The 21350-nt window shown below is 36.8% G+C and overlaps 2 protein-coding genes and 1 long non-coding RNA gene across 3 annotated transcripts in view; 2 read left to right on the plus strand and 1 right to left on the minus strand.

The window, feature by feature from the left end:
- Positions 1–133: 133 nt before the first annotated feature.
- On the minus strand, positions 134–13853 carry LOC107721827 (polyhomeotic-like protein 3). Its single transcript, XM_016529998.1, has 13 exons — positions 13827–13853; positions 10712–10801; positions 10434–10589; positions 8557–8655; positions 7595–7841; positions 6481–7313; positions 5535–5694; positions 5066–5316; positions 4617–4749; positions 4190–4304; positions 2045–2141; positions 1701–1971; positions 134–1183 (listed from the first exon to the last, which is right to left on the minus strand). The coding sequence occupies exons 1-13, from the start codon at positions 13851–13853 to the stop codon at positions 1023–1025; spliced, it is 2640 nt and encodes an 879-aa protein (XP_016385484.1). The 3' UTR covers positions 134–1022.
- A 1044-nt stretch (positions 13854–14897) lies between these two features.
- On the plus strand, positions 14898–15621 carry LOC107721870 (uncharacterized). The gene is made up of 3 exons (XR_001637746.1): positions 14898–14973; positions 15279–15352; positions 15439–15621. It is a non-coding gene; the product is annotated as an uncharacterized LOC107721870 (long non-coding RNA).
- Positions 15622–18771: 3150 nt separating this feature from the next.
- Positions 18772–21350, plus strand: part of LOC107721899 (ski-like protein) — a 14182-nt gene continuing 11603 nt past the window's right edge. Inside the window, exon 1 of the mRNA XM_016530103.1 lies at positions 18772–19055. The gene's annotated coding sequence lies outside the window, so the exon portion shown is untranslated. The remainder of the gene's footprint in view (positions 19056–21350) is intronic.

Here is a 21350-nt window from a genome sequence, read left to right on the forward strand (position 1 = left end):
TATACCATGGTAACTCAAAAAGCTGGGTAATCCACATTACCACCTGTAAAAGGACAAAAAAAAGATAAAATAAATAAATAAATAAAAATTTGACAAAGAAATAGGTACAATAAATGGCCAATTCAAAGTTCCGTAACAAAATGTAGTTGGTTTAATTAAATAATCAAAAGTGGCACAAGAAAGGTAATATAACAATGAGAAACAACACTTGATGACACAATCTAGTACATAGTTTGCCTCAGCAAAATGACTACAGTAGTTTCATAAGGTCTCAAAAAAAAGGCACCTTTTCACTGCCTTGATTTAAAACGATTGCCTTTGGATACCTTCTTCTTGTATTATTCTTCGACAGTCTGTCTGATTTACACAGTACCACTGTGGAGATTTCACAAAATGTCATTTATGTCAGTATCTCAAACGTCATTTAAAAATGTTTATAAACTTGAAATGATTCGCATTTGTACTTTCTAGAGCCTTAGAAGACAAATATATTAAATATTACAAATCCTTCACAAAACATTTTTTTAATTTATACACACAGAACACTGCATTGTTATACATGTATACATATGGAATACGATAGGAAAATATATACAATGGGACATGCACACAATAACAGCACTTCCGTTCTTGTCATACCTCTCCGCACCGGCACAGGAAGTGATCTCCTTTGCTCTCAGCCAAAAATATAAAATCATTGACCCTGATCATGATTACCCATACAAAAAAAGGAGACGCTGACAGTTCCCTCCTACTGCAATTAAATATACATCCTGTAAAACACTCACAGACTGAGACCATTATATTGCTACCATGCTTTCAGACAGAGGCTAAGTTTACAAGAACTGTAAGGTTTTGCTAGTTTAGTTCAAGCAAATACATGTAAGCTTTCTCATAACAATGAAATTATCGCATAAATCTCTGAAGATTAAAGTGCACAAAATGGCTCTATTCTATTGGCAAGTGCTCTTATGGTCCACAAGGATATACCTAGCTTCTTTTGTGTCTCTGTTTCATTCTCTTTATCTTCCACCTTCTTTCAGGGAGTTGATGCGGGCGCATATTTTGAGAGCGGGGCCAAGTTTGACATTCATGGCGCTCATCAAATGGTCTTCAGTCAGCAGAAGCAAGGCCTGCCCGTCGATCTCTTGGGCTCTGAAGGATTCTGCAATGTCTTGACACCCTGGGACAATTGAGGTGGGTTAAAACAGTAGTGTTAATGTTCACAAAAGTTTGTCAAATCAAATTTAATGTTAGCCTGAGAAAGCCTGGCCAATAGATAGACAGACAGCAGATAGATAGACATATAGATAGACAGCACAAAGACAGACAGACAGATAGACAGCAGACAGACAGGACAGGACAGACAGATGGCAGATAGATAGACAGGAGATAGAAAGAAAGACACAGACAGCAGATGGACAGACAGCAGACAGCCAGCAGATAGACAGACAGCAGATGGACAGCAGACAGACAGATAGATAGGTAAATATATAGATAGACAGACAGATAGACAGACAATAGGCAGACAGACAGATAGATAGACAGGAGATAGAAAGACATACAGACAGACAGCAGATAGACAGACAGATAGATAGATAGATAGATAGATAGAAGAATGGACAGACAAACAGACAGAAAGACAGACAGATACAGATAGATAGATAGATAGATAGATAGATAGATGGGGTTCTTTGTACCTGGTAAATTGGATATGAAGCTTGACACTTGATCCACAGACCACTGAGCTGGTTTGGGGTAGGGGGAGATATCAATGGGAGACACAGGATCTATGGGTGAAGTTGGAGCACTTCTCGTCTCCTCCACCGTTTGCCTGACTCTAATCTCTCGCTCCCGTTCCTGTTCCGTGTGTCTGCGGAGCCTGGTCTTCATCGGAGCGGCCGTCCCATATTCCCCCTCATGTGGCGGCTGTTGAAGGATTCTCCACTGCTCTGTGGTCCCATGTTTGGCCTAGACGGTAACAGAGTTTAGTATAGCACACAGATCTCAAACACATACATTGTTTTACAGGCCTTGGACAAACCTGGTGGAAATTTTCTTCGGCACCATTGAGCTCAGATCGATGGCCCCCCTCACTTACACAGCGTCTGAACGTGCGGAAACGTTTGGTGTAACTGAACCTGCAAAAAGATTGAGGAGGTAAACAAAGGTTGTCTTTATAGTCAACCCAACACACTGACCAAGATCAGCCTTGCAGCTCGATATGTGTGTCAAGGGTTGATGTTTATCACAAACCATGACCACATCCTGTCAGAGTTTGTATGTGTGTGTGAGTCTTTTTAGGACAATGCTAGAGACTATTTTTCAACCATACTTCAATACAGTGCTCCTAAAAAAGTATATGAACACTTTTGTACAGTTTAAAAATGTATGAAAGTCATTGCATTAGATGCAAAATATCAAGCTAAGTGGCATCTGCAAACAAATGATTCAGCTTTTCTCTTAACTAACTTTTTGCAATGACCAAGTTGTGTAATTTTTAGTTCCTCAAGTTGACATAGGTGAACAGTAACCACAGGTGTAGTTCACCACATTAACTAAGAACCTGCTCCACTACTGTTTGACATCCAGAACATGATTTGTGTTCAATTTGAACTGTATATCTATTGATTTAGTTTAAAACCAAACAAACCCTAATTTTTGTGAAAAAGTCTTCAAAGGGTCTAAAAAGAAAGTCTTTTTGTTCTGTATTACTTAAAATAAACTCCACTTGGTTTGATAATTGTTGTATAAGGCAATAGCATTCATACATTTATAGGTTTGTCCAAGCACTTTTTGTGGCCACTGTAAACATGCATTTTAACCCCTTAAAGGGTTAGTTCACCCAAAAATGAAAATTAGGCTGTGTTTTACTTACCCCAGAGGTATCCTAGGTGTATATGACTTTCTTCTTTCAGACGAATCCAGTCAGAGTTATATAAAAAATGTTCCTGGCTATTCCAAGCTCTATCATTGCAGTCAGCGGGTGTTGCAGTGCTTCAGTCCCAAAGAAGTGAAATAAAAAGCGTCTATACATTAAAAAAATGGTCTCATATGGCTCCGGGGGTGAACAAAGGCCTCCTGTAGCGAATCAATGCATTTTTGTAAGAAAAATATCCATATTCAAAACATAATAATCACTTTAATGTAGCTTGTGCCAATAGTTGTACACGGGAGCAGCTCCGGGCAGATGCCGTATGAGTTCAGCGTTGCGCATGCGCCGGTGAGTCTCGTGAAAACCAACGTTTGTTTACAGGAGCAAAGGAAGCAAAGTTTCCTTACTTTAGCAAAGGAAAACCAGTCTCCTTGAAGCACTGCAACACCCGCTGACTGCAATGATAGAGCTTGGAATAGCCAGGACAATTTTTAATATAACTCCGACTGGATTCGTCTGAAAGAAGAAAGTCATATACACCTAGGATGCCTCGGGGGTGAGTAAAACACAGCCTAATTTTAATTTTTGGGTGAACTAACCCTTTAAGTGCCACCCGCCATTTTTGAACATAGACATGAAAGTGCACTATTCAAAATTTGAAGTTGAGGTTCCTGTGAGATTTTATTTAGGGCGTTATACCACAAACAGCCACCGGGTGCCATCCAAACTCTGTAGAATTTTTGTTGATGCATTTTTCTGTCATGAAGGTCTAAATTTCTCTGTCAATATTACTTCTATCAAAAAATAGCCACCAAATATGGAATCTTGAGACTCTATACATTAAAAAAATGGTCTCATATGGCTCCGGGGGTGAACAAAGGCCTCCTGTAGCGAATCAATGCATTTTTGTAAGATGAAAAATGGAGGGAATCACAGGTTGAATTCTGAGGTTTTAAGCTTTCAAATGATATATAATTTATGATGATTACTAAAATATGTGATAGAAAAAAATGACGGTGGCAAATAAGGGGTTAATTTGTTATGCTGCTGATGGAAATACCCTTTTCAACACCATGCGTTCTGCTGTTATTCTTGAAGAGAACTCTAGATACATGCAGGAAATCATGCTCAGACCCTTCCAGTTGTGGTTTCTCACTCCACTAAGCAAGAGAGACATTTGCAAGGGTGTTGATGGAGCAGTTGTACGTGCCAGAATACAAGTTAGGCACCCGTTCATTATTGTGTCAGTCATAAAAATAGGTTGTTTGTTTTACTCTGTCAATGTGTTATTTATGTCATGTAAGGGAGGTGTACCTCTTGGCACAGGATTTGGAGCAGAAGCGTTTGGAGCGTGGGAATGTTTGGGCAGTGCCTTTTCTCTTGCAAAACTGGCACTGCAGAACAAGCTTGTGGGACCGTCCGATACCATCTACAGTGAGAAATATTATTAAAACAAAGATAGAAAGATAGATAGACAGACAGACACACACAAATAGAAAGCACACACAAATACTGGAATAAACAGTCAATCTTTAGTTCTTTTCAGTATTGAATGAGAGATTTGGAGTAGACCAATGGTGTCTTGCATGGAATGTGATCCTTGATGGCTTTGCTCATTTTCAACCCCTAACTGTGACCGTCATAAATTGTTTAGATAAATATTACATGGTGTATTTGTAATAAAGATGCTGCACTATACTACAATTACAAACTTGGAAAAGTAGACGGGTGTTTTACTTACTGTTTGTAACCACATCATCGGAGTCTGTGGAGTCCTCTGGAGGTTCTGAACTAGAAGGGATGAGTTCTGCTTCCCTCACCCCATTCACCCCAGACTCCTGGACAGGACCCACCATCAGAGATGACCTGCTCACCTGTGGGATTATTGTAAAATATTATACATAAAATAAACGTTTTTTATTTTAATATATTTTAAAATGTAATTTATTCCTGTGATGGAATAAATCTCCATTCTTTAGTGACACATGGTCCTTCAGAAATCATTGTAATATGCTGATTTGGTGCTAAAAAAAACATTTCCTATTTTTATCAATGTTAAAAATTGTTGTATTTTTGCACAAACCGTTATACATATTTTCCAGGATTTTTGATGAATAGAAAGTTCAGAAAAACATTGTACATGACCACAAAAATATGTTTTAGGCAGTGGTTGATAGATATTTTGTTTACCGGGAATGGCTCCAGTCCCTCCTGTATGATAAATCCTTCCACCAGGTGTGTCAGAACCAAAGGTTTGACCACTCCTGATGGTTGCTGAGTCTCTGTGGTCTTCATTTGACTGACGGTGGGAGGCTGAACTGGTGGCCTCTCTAGCACAGGATGAAACTTTGGAGGAAAGCAGCTGTCCACAGGGGACATATCTAATGGCTGAGTGATGGAGGACTGGATGGGTGACATGTCAGAGGAGAGGCTGGAGATTGCTACAAAGATGAAGACAGGTGTGATGTTACCAACAGATTCTATAAATGCTGCTTCAGATCTCAGAAGACTTTATGGAGTTCTCAGTTATATATTAAGGTATCAGCTATCTCAGATGTTTCTCCTAAAACATTCAAATAAATTGGATAAATTTGATGAGAAATGTTTGCGTTCATATTTACATTTTTGACTTTTTATTGCAGACTATGACTCTATATACCTGAGTGATTGTCTGACTGGGTGGACGTTTCCTCACACTGGTCATCTTTCTCAGCTGGCCATGGTGCGACTGAGGACGAGAGGGGCTCATTCTTCTGTGAAGTCTTCATCTGGCTGTCTATCCTCGAATCCTCTGTGCAGACTGTCATCTTGTTCAAGACCTAAAATGCAGAGATTGTTCACTTCAACATATACTTACTAAGGCATTATGGTAAAATAGTGTTATGATAGTATCATTGAGATACTGTTATAGTTATATTAATATTTATAATTAGTTTTTATTTGTATATTTTCCATTTTCATTTGAATTTTAGCTAGTTTTAGTAATGTTGTTGTTTTTTTTGTCATTTTATTGGTTTTAGTTTTTTTTAAAATGTCTATATAGTTTTTATTCATTTTAATTTTTATTTATTTAGTTCATAAAGCTAAATGAAATGAAAATTAGAAATGCAACTAACTGAAATAAAATACATTTTATTTTTTTATATTTATTTTCAGTTAACGTTTATTTTATAATTAAATTATGAAAATGTAACAAAAATTATTTTTATGGTTTTAGATTTAATTAACTATAATAACCCTGCTGGGAAAAAAAAAGTTATTTTAAGAAGTAATGATAGACTGACATATCGACCATGAGTATTAATCAGATGATATTTGGCCATTATGAGACTATGGGCATTGGATGACAACTGCCTGATCAGCCGATTATCAAGTGTTTCCCCTTGCATCATTTCCAAAATCCAATTTTGAACAAATTTAGTGTTTGTTTCACTTCAGCAATTTATCTATGTAACATTTGTCATCATTACATTGTCTTTTGAGCATTATATCAGCCACACTGCTCTCTAGATATCATAGTATCGGCCATTGAAAAATCCATATTGGTTGCCTGAAAAGTAATTTTTTTTTAAAAAGAGGTTTGAGGTTTGCACTGTTTTAATAACCTTCTCTGAAGTTTGACTTGATGGCTGATCTACGGCGACAGCCTGGGTGATTTTCTCTTGGGGTGCTGGACATTTCAGTTCTTGAGGAATCTTTTCTGGTACATCTCCCTCCTTTTGCTCTTCCTTTCTATCTTTTGGCTCTTTCGATGTCTCGGTCGTTTTTGTTGGACTCTGTGAGGTCAAAGGGGACTGCAGTGGTGCTAGAATGCTGCTGGTGGACACCAGGGGCAGCACTGGAGACGGAGGGGATGCCCTTTGAGGAGACGCCAGCAGTGGGGTGGTGATGAGAGGTGTGGCCGCTGTGGTTTGTCTGGAGGGCGACAGCTGCACCAGCTGTGGGCATGGGTTTGGAGTCCGTAGCGGCTGGGCGGGGCACTCTGGTTTAGAGAGCACTGGCGAGACAAGTGGCTTTGATTGGATGAGATCATGGGGCGGGGACATAGTGGCTGTCTTTGATTGGCCATTGGTGCACTGGGATGCAGAAGACAACGCGATCCTCAGCAGCTGTTTTGTAGCCAGTAAGGACCCACCAGGTGAGGAAGACCTCAAGGGCAAAGTCAGGGTAGGGGGTGTGAGGTGAGACCTCGTGGGGGAAGGAACGGTGATGGGCACTGAAGCGCTCTGTGCTGACAAGCTTTGGGATGGCTGGGTGGACGGGCAGCGCTTTAACTCTGGAAGAGGCTTCTTTGGTGTTGCAGGGGGAGAGTTGGGGGGCGTATGCCTCTGATTGAAGGGGTGCTGGGGGATGCTGATCTGGCTGTGGGGCCTCTTGAGAACACTGCTGTTCAGCTTCTGCTTCGCTAAGGCATGGGCCTGTGCAGGTGCATACAGGGCTGGAGACACAAGGAAGAATAAGCCATCACAAGAAAAAATTACATTTTAAAAAATATTAAACTAGAAAGCAGTTGTAATTTTAATAATATTTCACAATATTACTGTTTTTATAGCATTTTTGATCAAATAAATGCAGCCTTAGCATAAGAGACTTCTTTCAAAAATATTAAAAAATCTTACCAACCCCAAACTTTTGAACAGTAGTCTGTTTCTAAATTTGATTAAAGCATCTGCATTTTGAATATCTCTTGAAGAGTGAGATATGTATGTGGTCACTCACATGGAGGTGGAACCGTAAGATGGCGAACGGGTGCTTTCGTTTGAGCTGTTTGAGATGCTGGGCTTTCTGTCTTAGTAGCTCCTTCCTTCCCTGGAGCATTCGCTGGCTGGCTGGGTCTCAGATGGAAGGTCTGTAATCTTGGGCATGAAAGAGGAGGGGGTTGGCTTGACGTTGTGGGCTTTAGTGGTAAGTTCGGAGGGATGGTGAGGGTGCCAGGTGGAGGTGGACGGAGAGTCAGACTCTGGAGCTGAAGAACAAAGACAGAATGAAAGATATTGATGCCATAAATTCTGGTTTTGGAAAAACACCACATGTAACAGAAACCAGATGAACACAGATTTAAAACTTTAGAAAAAAAAGATATTTACGGTTATGTGTTACATTTAAGTTACATAGAATAAAGGGATAGTTCACCTACAAATGAAAAATTTGTCATCATTTACTCACTTTCATGTCATTACAAACCTGTATAACTTTCTTTTTTAAATGTAAGAAGATATTTAGCAGAATATCTGAGCTGCTTTTTCCATATTTTAAAAAAATGATAAAAATGCACACACAAAAAAAGTTCATACGACTTATCCATGATATTCTTCCAAAAAACTTCAGAAGTCATATGATAGCTTTGTATACGAAACCAACCAAAATCATTGACGTCAAACCTGAAACAACACATTAACATGCTTTTTTTAAATGTTAATGTGAATGAGATTTGAGAACTGTTGCGGAGATGATTTTCAGCAAATAATAAAAACAAATAATTTTTTGGAGCACCATCAGTCCCCATTCATTTTTACTGTGTAGAGATTCTGCTAAACTTCTCATTTTGTGTTACATGAAAGAAAATAAGTTCAGGGTGAGGGAGAGTAAATGATGACAAAATTTAATTTTTAAGTGAACTTTCCCTTTAAATTCAGAAGAACGGATGTATGTATCACATGACCAGACATAATCAAGCTCACCTGTGTGGAGGGAAATCGAGGTGAGGAAGAGGAAGGGGTGGAGGAAGAGAAGGAGGAGAGGGCAGGTACATCAGGCCGCACAGCAGACGTTAGAATCAACTGCCAGATGGCAAGCACAGAGAAAGAGAGATGCAAGAGAGAAAGAAAAAGAGAGAAGGTAAAAAGGTAAAGAAAAAGTCCCAGTGGTGCAAAATAGAAGGCTGTTATTTCCTGCCTGTTGTGCTTTTGCTGTGTAGGTGTGATGGTGAACTTCACAGCACAAAAGCTTTTGATGTGGTCGAGTAAAATCTGTCCTCATGAGAGATATGCAAGCATGCACCCTGTGCAGACCTCTAGACACTAATCCTCGGTTTGTTTAAGTCAATAAGCCTGCTGGTCACACTAGACCATGAGCTGAGAAGAAATACGACCTGTAGACACCAGCACATACACTACCGGTCAAAAGTTTGGAATAATTACAATCTTTTAAAATGTTTTTGGAAGTCTCTTATGCTCACCAAGGCTGCAATTTGTTTAATCAAAACTGCAGTAATATTCTGAAATATTATTACAATTCTAAATAACTGTTTTCTATTTTTACATTTTTAAAATGTAATTTATTCCTGTGATGGCAAAGCTGAATTTTCAACAGCCATTACTCCAGTCTTCAGTGTCGCATGATCCTTTAGAAATTATTCTAATATGCTCATTTGGTGCTCAAGAAACTTTGTTGTTATTATTATCAATGATGAAAACAGTTGTGCTGCTTAATATTTTTGTGGAAGACCAACATTCAAAGGTTTGAGTAGGAAAGATTTAAAGGGGTCATATGATGTTGCTAAAAAGAACATTATTTTGTGTATTTGGTGTAATGAAATGTGTTTATGCGGTTTAAGGTTTAAAAAACACATTATTTTCCACATACTGTACGTTATTGTTTCTCCGCTATGCCCCGCCTTTCTGAAATGCGTCTATTTTTACAAAGCTCATTGGTCTGAAAAGCGAGGTGTGCCTGTGATCGGCCAGCTATCCAGTGCGTTGTGATTGACTGAATACCTCAAGCGTGTGACGGAAATGTTACGCCCCTTTTAAATCGCATCATATGACCCCTTTAAAAAAGAAAAAAAATTATCACTTTTATAGTTTTATTCAGCAAGGACACATTAAATTGATTCAAAACGATTCAAAAATATAATATTACTACAGTTTTTATTTCAAATAAATGCTGTGCTTTTGAACTTTCTATTCGTCAAAGAATATTGATAAAAAGGTATCCTGGTTTCCACAAAAAAAATATGCAGTAATAGGAGACATTAGTATTAACTGAGCACCAATAATACTTGATAATAACCGCGTACCAAATCAGCATATTAGATTGATTTGTGAAAGATCATGTGACACTGAGGACTGGAGTAATGGCTGCTGAAAATTCAGCTTTACATCACATATATTAAATATATATTATTATATATTAAATATATTAAAACAGAAATCATTTCTTTAAAAATTTTATATTTCACAATATTACTGTTTTTTCTGTATTTTTTAATCAAATAAATTACTGCCCTGCTGAGCACTAGAGATTTCTTTTAAAATCTTTTAAAAAATGGTAAAAAAAAAAAAAGGTACATCACTCTGATGTAGATACAAGCAATAAATACAACATTAACAAGAACTGCAAGTAAGCAGTGCAGTAGGTCACAGGACAGCCGTTTAGATCTGCATTCACTAAGAGTTGAGAAACCAGAAAAGTTTCCATTTGAGTATCAAAGGGGGCACGGCTTCTGTTGCATTGTGGGTAAAACCCGTTTAGTGTAAAGTGCATGTGAGGAACTGAAATTGCAATGATGAAGAGTTTAAAACTCCTGCAGAACAGAACATGACACAAGTTGTCTCACCATCTGGGCCCTCAGGAGCATCTGAGCCTGACTTGTACTTGGGCTCTTCCCCAGAAGCAGTGCTTGAGGGGAGATTTTACGGGCGGCCGTAGCAGTGCTTGGATTCTGACTTCCTCTTACAAGAGGCGTTGATCCAGGAGTGTTGGGCAGAGAAATCTGATCGTCAAGAAATTGATCAAATCAGTGGAGGGTGCAAAAGAGAAATTAAACAATAAATGTCATGATAACACCAATAAAAAAAAAAAAACATGATTTCTTCTGTGTTGTTGCACACACACCGTTTTTGGGCTCTGCTGCGAAGATGAAGCTTGGCTGACTCTCTCACTTGGTGAAAAAGAAGGTGCCAGTCTGTCTCCAGACAGATTGACCTGGAGGAAGAAATGGAAGTTTTATAATGATAAAAAAAAAAAAGTTTTAAGATGAAAAACAATGGTAACAAACAGTATAATAAAAAGGTGTATAAATATGCACAATTTGCATATATCTAAATATTATATTAATATTAAATTTTTACACATTACGGACTACTTCCTTCTCTACTCATACTAGTTCTGCTACTAGTTCTACTCATAACAGTTTAGGCTTTTCTGGTAACAGCATTCAGCGCACCTAGTTACTCATTAGAATGCATATAATTCATTTTTTATTTACGCAGATAATTACTTTGTCAGTTGATTATAAATAATGAATCATGTTCTATGAATGAACATGAATTATCTGAATTGTTCCTGTAAATATATACATTTCCTTTCCAAATGTGGATTCTGAATAATAAAATAAAATATATTTCCTCCTGAACCTGTAGCAGTCCAGTGTTCTTTTCATTAACTGTGTTTTTACTTACTGATCATATTTCATATATGCTGAGTTTCCATTTATAAATTAATTTGACTGATAAACAAGATTTGCATGTGTGATTATACTGGTCTTTTAAAAAACATGAATGAACACCTTCCTTATAGATATTTAATTAATCTTACATAGTTACGTGTTGACAGCAGAATACTTTTGATTATTAATGAAGAATTTTAAAATTAATATGTAATTTACAATAGTGAAAAATGACACAGAATAGTGATTAAAACATTTGAAAGTGAAAGTGAAAGTGACGTGTAGCCAAGTATGGTGTCCCATACTCGGAATTTGTGCTCTGCATTTCACCAATCCAAGTGCACACACACACACACACACAGTAGTAAGTAGTGAACAAACACACACACGTACACACCCGGAGCAGTGGGCAGCCATTTTTGGGGGGCAGCAGTTACAAGTCTGACTCGCTAACCATTAGGCCACCACTGCCTTTATTTATATTTAGTACATATAAATAAAAAGGTTCATTTCGATTTTATTCATCAGGTCTCACATACACTGCAGCAACGCAGTAATTAGTTTACGGCACAGTCAGGGTTATGTCAGTTATTTATTTAATTTCAGTATTTTATTTTTATTTTTTATTTTATTTATTGTTATTTATTTATTTAAGTATATGAAGAGTTTGGTTCCAAAACACGATAAACGCCATTTAAAAAAAAATTAGTTTCCACCAAAATTTGTATCTGGTTGGTATTGAAAAGTCCATTTTTAATTTTACGCAAAATGCGATATCCGCCGAGTTATTTTGTCATGTTTTCTCCCATTTTTTTCCAAACCGCGACAAACGCCAGTCTCCCTTTTGAATACACCCGGCATCCTAGTTTTCCTCATCTACTTTGTAATTTGTGATCAACAAACAAACCTAGGGCTGCACGATAAATCGCATGTGATTGTCATGCGCATCTCGTCAGTAAAGCCGCTTCTGTGATTAATAGTTAATCTCCATCACGTGCTTTCAGATGGATACATAGAGCCGTAGATCACTGACAAGCTATGCAATATCGCGTTCATAATAAGCAATACATATATATTACAGTGAAATACTGTTAACATTTTTTTCAATATGTAAAAAGTATAAAACAAGGGATAAGCAGCATTTCCAGAAATCCATGCAAAAACCTGCACATTTGTTTGAATTTTTTTATTATTATTTTTAAAAATTCGCTTTTTTCTTTTAGTTTTGTTATGAGTCATGTACATTGTAGTGTTTTATTTTGCATTTTATTAATATATAATAATCATGTAACTGGTGTTATGTGTTTGTGTGAGTAACTGGGCTTTATGATACGAGTGGCCACAGATGCTTGAAAGGTCAAATAGCTCAAATATGTTGGTATATAAACAGTAGATCATTTAATAATATGTAGGCCCAGGAGCTGTAAAATATACAATCACCAAAACACCTCCCGTAATGCTTGTAATATCATCACTGTATTTTTACGGTAAAGTTCTTCCAACCACAGCTGCCAGTTGTTTATTTCACCGTAAATTTGACCAAAAATGTACAGTATATTATTATTAACTCACACCAGGCCGCAGTTGAACAAACATATGAAGCATCTGAGCATTTCTGCTTAAAACAAGGCAAATCGGCTACATTAATAATGTGATATTGCGCCATGCCTGCACAACGAAGACGAATAATGCGCTGCCCTTTGTTTCATACGAGTCACAGAAATAAAAATTCCGAGTGTAAATGAAACATTCGTATAGTTATTGGACATCAAGGTTTTAACTCTCTCTCCGTGCAATAACTGTGTGAAACCTGAATGACATTAATGGACACATACCAGGAAGCGCCGCGCGCACAGGTGCCAGAATGCCACGCGTGTTTTCAATGTTTATGCGCGAGCCGCAGTCATTTGTGAATAAACACCCACGGCGATTCCCAAAAACATCCCCGTATTTGTCATAACATTTCGACGGCCTGTAACGGAGCGGCTGAAACCGCAATAAAAAGAAATGCACAGGTTCTACAAAAAGCCCGCTGAATACGACGGCGCCTTGCAGAGTCTGTGCATTTATGCCTTATGTTCATTCCGCGGGTCATTATTTTGGTCATATATTGAAAATGGGCGTGTGTTCGTGCAGTGACAGCTAGAGCCCTCTGTCCGTCCCTGAAGACCCGCACTTCCCTAAATTATGGCGAGGCGTGATACATATAAAAGCAGCTGCCTTTTATTGAGCACACGGCGACAAATCAACGTAATTTGCTGCGCATCGAAATACTCAAAATGAAAGTCAAAAGGGAAAATGATGATGCCCTGTGCGCGAGCGTGCGCTCCTCCCTTTCCAACCGAGCCGGTCGCGGACCTTTCCTAAATATCCATCTTTTTACGACTGATTAATGACCGTTCAAGGTAATCCTACCTGTCCGAAGTCAACGGGGTAGTTCTCCCATCACACACTGACCGTTTTCAGCGACTGCTACAATCCCGTCATGTCCTAATGCGTCAAAGGTAAAAGTAGAGACCGATAGAAATTCATCAGGGCGGTGAATGTTACAGCACCGCTTACAGTGTAGGAGGACCATGCTTCTGTCATTTAAAACTATGAGGAAATGTGCCTATACACTTCGCAGCAGGCACAAAATGCTTATATTTGTGCACGTATCATCACCCAAAACAGAGTTTTGTTGTGTGCACGTGCATGTATATTTTATATTGCCGCTTGGCCATTGTGAAGCTAATAATAACCATTCTAATAATAAAGCTTCTTGAATCGATTACTGAGAGACTGAGTAAATGACCACAGAGCTCTCTTTGGAAATACTAATGTACGGCTAGGCTACATAACGGAAAATTTAACCCTTAGTGAACCAAGCATTATCGATTAGGCCTATGTCTATTTTACATGGACTAACCCAACTATTGGGTTACATTTTTAAATCAACTTTTTAACCCAAAAGTTGGGTTAGTCCATATTTGAAACCAAAGTTGGGTTGAAACAACCCAGCATTTTTTAGATTACTTTTAATATGATTTAATTTAGAATATTATCTTTATTTTATAGAATGGAGGATCGAATCTTTAGTATTGTATACAATCAACTTAGGAAAAGTATAATTTGTAAAATATTTAGAAAATTTCTAAATGTCTTCAAAAATGTATCGCGAGCGAGTGAGGTAGTAACCATAGCAACAGTAGGCTCGGTCGCAACAGACTGCGACGCAGAGATGACAGAAATATCTAAAAAATAAAATGCATGCACCTTTGTATTATTATTATTATTATTTAATTAGTAGCAGTAGATCTGCTAGTTGTTGCATTACCGGTTACTATGCCTGGTTACTATGGGTTACCGTGAGATCACCACCAGTGGCCAGTGTGCCTTGCGTGCTCAGTAATCGGATCAGACACGCGGTTGCGCTGTTTACGGTTGCAATTTCTCTAAAAAAAAAAAAAAAAGTTGTCAAGGGAAGTGACAAGAGCACAGTATATATTAGTCTATCTATATCACTGAACGCATTTTACATTTCTGTACATTTTTAAATAAGTGATATTTTCAGTTGTTACGTTTAAAAGGAAGTTAGAAGGTAAGCAGTCAATGCTCACTGACTGAATGCTTTGCTGTTTAACAGAGGCAGAAGCAGAACTGGCAGCTCTGGAGGATCTGCGCTTGAGTCGGGCCATGGGTTACATTTCCATATCTCCTAGTACTGTGGGTGAGTCATTCAACCAACCATGTCAGAAAACAAATATGAGAAGTCTACTGATGAGTCTGTTTGGGATTCAAATTAAAAAAATTGTGTTATGACCACTAGGGGGAGTTAAAGTTCCTTTTATACATGAATATCTGGATAGGTCTGGGACAACCGTAAAAGCAATGAGTGTAGAAACTGATCAGTACTTTACATTATGATCCCTGGGTCACCACATTAGATCAACTGTTTCTACATGTGTTCTTCAAATAGAATACCTCAATATTTTCAGAATAAGTCTGGTTTTACCATGTCTGCTACTTTCCCAGGTGGGTGCTTAACTCTGGAGGAGGCCAGGGCAAACCAACAACAAGAAATGCAAATCAAGAGAAGACAAAAGCAGGTAAGACCAAAATGATAACCAGTGAACCAAAACTTCTCCATATATAATAAGCACAGTGATCTGATGAATGTTTTTTTCCCTTTCAGGTTAAAAATGTGGTTTAGAAACATCTTAAGTTGTGCAAAAATAGCAGTTAGAATACTGCCAACAACAGATGAACATTATATTTCTATCTAGTTTGCTTTTTAATTTTAAAAGTGCAGCTAATCTCCATGGACTTTCTAATGTGACCTTATGTTCTAAATCTATATTCATTCTATATTCAAGAATTTGTGACATGCATGACTTGATGTGAAATGCAAATACTCATCAATAGACAGTATACTGACAAACAGGTTGTATATTAAAATTAAAGAATAATTTACAGAATATAATGACCGTGTGCTTGTTATATTTAGTGCACACAAACTAATAAATGTTTAAAAATGTTTTGAAAACGGTGTAAAATAATTTTTCTTTCTTATAAGATTTTAAGTGACAAAAACACATTGTGTTATTACAATTGTGAAGCATGGTGTAGTAATTCAGCTTAATTTGGTCTATTATTTCATGCAAACAGTCCTCCTGGTGATCTGTTTTTCCTCTGTTTCTTAGCAACAAGTATTTTTCTCTCTTTGTTTTGTCCTCTGTGTATATTCTGGGAGCTGTCTGCTTTGAAGGTTCCAAAAATATGAACCAGGGTCCTGTTGGTTCAAGAGGAGAGTAACAACATAATGAAAGGTAGATAGGTGGGGGCAAATAAATTAATAAAATAAATTATTAAATTGGGCATTATGGAGCTGTACTCTTCCCTGGTAAATTAAAGGAATAGTGCACTCAATGAACGTTTGCTGAAAATGTACTCACCCTCAGGCCATAAGATGTAGATGAGTTTGTTTTTTCATCGGAGCAGATTTGGAGAAATTTAGCATTACATCACTTTCTCGCCAATGCATTAGTGAATGGGTGCCATCAGAATGAGAGTCCAAACAGCTGATAAAAACATCACAAATAATCCACATGACTCCAATCCATCAGTTAACGTCTTGTGAAGTGAAAAGCTGCATGCTTGTAATAAATTATTCATTAATGCGTTTTAACTTTATCGCTTCTGGACAAAATACCAGACCATAATCCATAATAACACTTCATCCAATGAAAGACGATTCATAGGCGAGCAAATTATGTAATGCTGAATTTCTCCAAATCTGTTCCAATGAAGAAACAAACTCATCTAAATCTCGAATAGCTTGAGGGTGAGTAAATTTGAGCAAATTTTCATTTTAGGTGAACTATTCCTCTAATCTAGTGAGTCTCAGTCCCTTCATCTGTCATCAGTTGCAGCACAATACAGTTTTTCACCTATACTCACTCTGAGGATAGAGTAAGCACTGTTCAGCTATGTTGTTTATAGAACACATTTAATAACTTGTGTTTGCACTGCACATAATTCACAAAACTTGACTGTACTGCTTTCAGGTTCACAAAGATATTTAAAAAATGGATCTCTTTTTAGATGAGTTGAATCACTTGTTTTGCCTCCAGGTCTGCCACTTGACCTATTGCTTTTCAAACCTTTGCAACTTTACAATTCACTTTGAAAATAGCAGAGAAACTGTTGTTGTTTATTACCATGCATTGAAACACTAAAATGGTTCCTCTGAGAGTCTGGAAGTAATGAAAAGTAAAAGCCAAAGGCCCCAAAAGGACATTAAATTAGTCTCAGACTGAACAAAAAACAAACACAAAATAGCTTTGCACAAACATGCACAGTGGAAAACCACTGTTACAGATATTTTCAAATGGCCTTTAAATACCCTTAAATTTTATTTTTGTTTAAATAACAATGATTTAGTTAAGGAATATAATTTTATGATGCTTACATTCTTTCTTTCTAACACATAGTTGTACAAAAGTCTAACCATGAGGGTGTTTCCTCTGAATTGAGTAATCCAGGCATAGGTCAGGGTGTGAACAACATGTTAGCAGCTAAACTATAGAAATGCAAACCTTGACACAAATGAAAGTCAAATTAGAGCCATTTGCCTTATGCTAATTTCCACATGGAAAAGGACACAAAGAAGAAAGACAATGCAAATGGATGTCTGAAGGTGTCATTACACAAAATGTAAACAGAAAGTAAAGAAATATTCATGCTCAAATACAATATATTGAATATATATATATTGAATTATGAGGCCACTACCTCCATTAACACACAACCATCTTGTATCAAAAATAAAGATTAACCTATATATTTTATATATAATATAAAAAAATAGAGATTTGGTATCAAGTTGCAAATACTCTTAAAGACAATGTTGAAGGTAAATTAAAAGCTATGAATGTTTACGGTTACTTAATACCAGCTGGTCAATGCTAAGCACTATGACATAATACCCCCCACTACACTGGAAAACACATGATTTACATAAACAAAGGACAAAGGATGAATAAGCAAGTTACAGTGTGTGTTAGTCACAGTAATGTGATGCTGAATGACAGGATTAAACTAAATATATATAGCCTAGATAATATGATTAATAATGGTACTACAGTATGTGGATATGACTGAATAAATGTATATATATATATATATATATATATATATATATATATATATATGAACTCTCTAGAATATTTGCAATACAGTTTGTTCAGAAATATATATATATATATATATTAGCAATCTAGAATATTATTAAGAATCAGTGTAAAAAATATATCACACAAGGAGTCTAGGGCTAGTTATCAGACGGGAAAGCTATCACAAAGGCTATCAAAAGTCAAAAGTCCAATTCAGTTCAAAACTGTCTTAAAACAGATTAATGTCTGAGAATTTTGACTTCCAAACTAAAATTTCAGTAGCATAATATTTCTACTATATTCTTGGGTACACATTCAAGCAAAAGTACTTTGCAAATTATACCTACAATGTATTAGTCACTACTTCTGTTAGTCAAAACAATTATATGACTTTTTATGATGACATTATTTGCTGAAACACTAATAATAGCTATACACCATATATAATGTGACAACTTTTTTTTATTTTTATAAACCCACTCTGTAAAATACTCCATAAAGTAAATAAAAATGTGGGACTATTATCCATGGTCCCCTACTGGTGTTTTCTTCATTTTAAAATGACTTAATATCATAATTTCATAATATTTTGCGCAATTAACCTGTGTTTATTAAGCAACAAGATAACCAAGAGAAAATCAGTTTTACAAATGTCTGCACACAGACACACCTTTACCATGGTTCACAATAATTCGTGCATGTTTACCGCACGGAAACCCAAGATAGCCAGACAGACTTCCTACTCTTCTTACGGTTGCTATGGCTATGGTCGGTAGAAGCGACAGAATGGCAATCAGTGATTGGACAGTTGAAAAGTCATTCATAGAGCTTACCCAATCGGTGATTAGTTTAAGGGCGGGACTAATAGGAATGCGGGTAACGCCCCCAGATCGCGAGACAGACTTCCTCCGCTAATCTCGCCGTCTAGCCGTGGCACCTGTCGGGTGACGTAGGTTGTTGGGTTGTGGATTGACGTTGTATGAAGTCCGCACGCACCAGTGTTATCGTGTCAGCGCGACGGGCGCTCGTTCGACTGTGAACTCCGAGACGGAATCCCGTGATATAAAAATACAATTATTTCACAAGCTTTCCTTATCTTCTCGTCAAAACGACGTTAAATGATACTTCAGATTTAAAGGTAAGATTGAATACACGTTGTTTTTTCGGTTTACATTTTCTATAACGAAAGCACGTATTTTCAATATTTAATATTTCAATATATGATTATTCATATATTCAGTTCCTCATGATATAATTGCTTCCCGTGCCTTTACATTAAATGCCTTCTTTAGCGTATTAAATCTTAAAGGATTATTTTCGACTGTTTCAGCTGAATTTTACGTGATATTTTCTAAGATTACTCCTACATATGAAATTTGATAATCGACAGCAATCGGCTACGGTTATAGTTTATTTCTTTCAAGTGTTGTTAGAAAAAAATTACAATGTAGCCTATGTTTTTTCATCATCGCTTTGATCATATTTCATACAAGCAGAACCTAAATATTTCTATCCCCACTAAATCTAAAGAACCCGACAATTTTTTTTCCCGCAATGAAATCTTCTCGAGGGGTGCCTTCACAGTTTGTTGTGAAATGTGAAAGTGTCATAGGTGTGGGAACATATGGGGGTAGTCCCGCAGAGGTCTCTGGCACGAGTGAGTGTCATTACCAAGGCAGAGGGGGGAGGGGCGGAGATCTAAATCCGGTCAGAGGGGAGTGGCTTTGTGAAGAGGGCGGGGCCTCTCGCTGTGAGAGGGGGTGTAAAGCATAGACTGTATAAAAACGTGTAACAGTCACAACACATTACAGATATGATTAATTTGTGAGGTGATTGCACTATCACTGACGAAAGACATAACCGTTTTAAATAACGAGACTAATACTATTAACCCTTCCTGGAAACGAGTTTAGACTCTTTATAATTATTTAAAAGATAGATGAATGAATCGAATTTCCCAGAAATTGAAATGTCCATATCAGAGTTACTTTAATATCATTGAGATACTATTATACTTTCTATTCATATTTTACATTTAATGCTTTAATTTTAATTTTAGTTAAGGTTTTAGCAATTTTGTTGTGTTTTTGTAATCTTTTTTAATATATGTTATTAATGCATTTTTGTTATATATATATATATTTTATAATTTTTTTATTTATTTTTTTAGTTTAGTTATTTTACTTCATCAGGAAATAATTGAATAGTTGCTTTGACAACTAGCTGAAATATAAAGTTTATTATATTTTATTTTATTTCAGTTAATGTTTATTTTATTTCAATTAGTTTTTTATGGTTTTAATTTTAGTTTCGGTTTTAGTTTCAGTTAACTAAATCCTGGTTGAATGTCTGTATAGTTTTTTATTAATTCTTATTTCAGTTTAGTATTATGAATTTTAGTACATCAAGTTAAACTAAATGAAAATGAGAAATGCTGCCTTAAAATTCTGAAAAACAATGTTTTTAAATATATTTTGTTTTATTTAAGTTAAAGGGGTCCTGTTATGCTCTTTTACAAAGTCTTGATTTTGTTTTGGGGGTGTACTAGAACAGGCTCTCATACACATTATTTTTCACATATTTTACATTATTACAACACCTCTCTCCCCAGTCTGGCATGAATGACTCGAATAGTTCCTCTATCAAATGAAGGCCCGCCTTCTGAAATACAAAATGTGCTGCGATTGGTTAGCTGGGTCAGTGTGTGTTGTGACTGGCAGCACTCGGCGCCTGGTCGGGAAATGTCATGCCCCATACCATAGCCGCCTACGAGCTTCAGTGTAAATATTGCGTCAAAATCAAATCAATTTGAGCGCCATTTAAACCCGGATGATTGTAACCACTCTAAGTTCGTCTGCCTTGGGAAAGCTAGCGTGTCTCCGACATAGTGATAACACTCGTTGCCTTCTCTAGTGCAGCTCAACCAGGTCTCGTCCCATTCGTCGATATTTGTGATATCACAAATCCCGGAAAATATGCGTTGTAGTCCAAACGAGTCGTTCGTTGTAGTTTTTGAAAAGTGATTTCTGTTAAATAAAATATCTCCTTTTGAATTGGACTTTGAGCTTTGTAACTTTGCAGATCTTTTTTATGCTCAAACAGCAACATTACAGACTAACTAATGTTGAAAAAGTGAAAACGCATAATAGGACCCCTTTAACATTTATTTTATTTAAGTTATGAAAATGTTTTAATGGTCTTAGTTTTAGTTAAAGGGGTCATATGATGCGATTTCAAGTTTTCCTTTCTCTTTGGAGTGTTACAAGCTGATTGTGCATAGATAAGATCCCTGAAATGGCAAAGACTAAAGTCTCAAAACCAAAGAGATATTCTTTATCAAAGTTAAGACTCTGCCACGCCCCCCTAAAACGGCTCATTCTAACACGCCCCCACATATCTACCCCACTATGTGGAAATATTTGCATAATCCCGC

Source organism: Sinocyclocheilus rhinocerous, unplaced genomic scaffold, assembly GCF_001515625.1.
Source record: "Sinocyclocheilus rhinocerous isolate Xijiao unplaced genomic scaffold, SAMN03320098_v1.1 scaffold90, whole genome shotgun sequence".
NCBI classification, from domain to species: Eukaryota; Metazoa; Chordata; class Actinopteri; order Cypriniformes; family Cyprinidae; genus Sinocyclocheilus; species Sinocyclocheilus rhinocerous.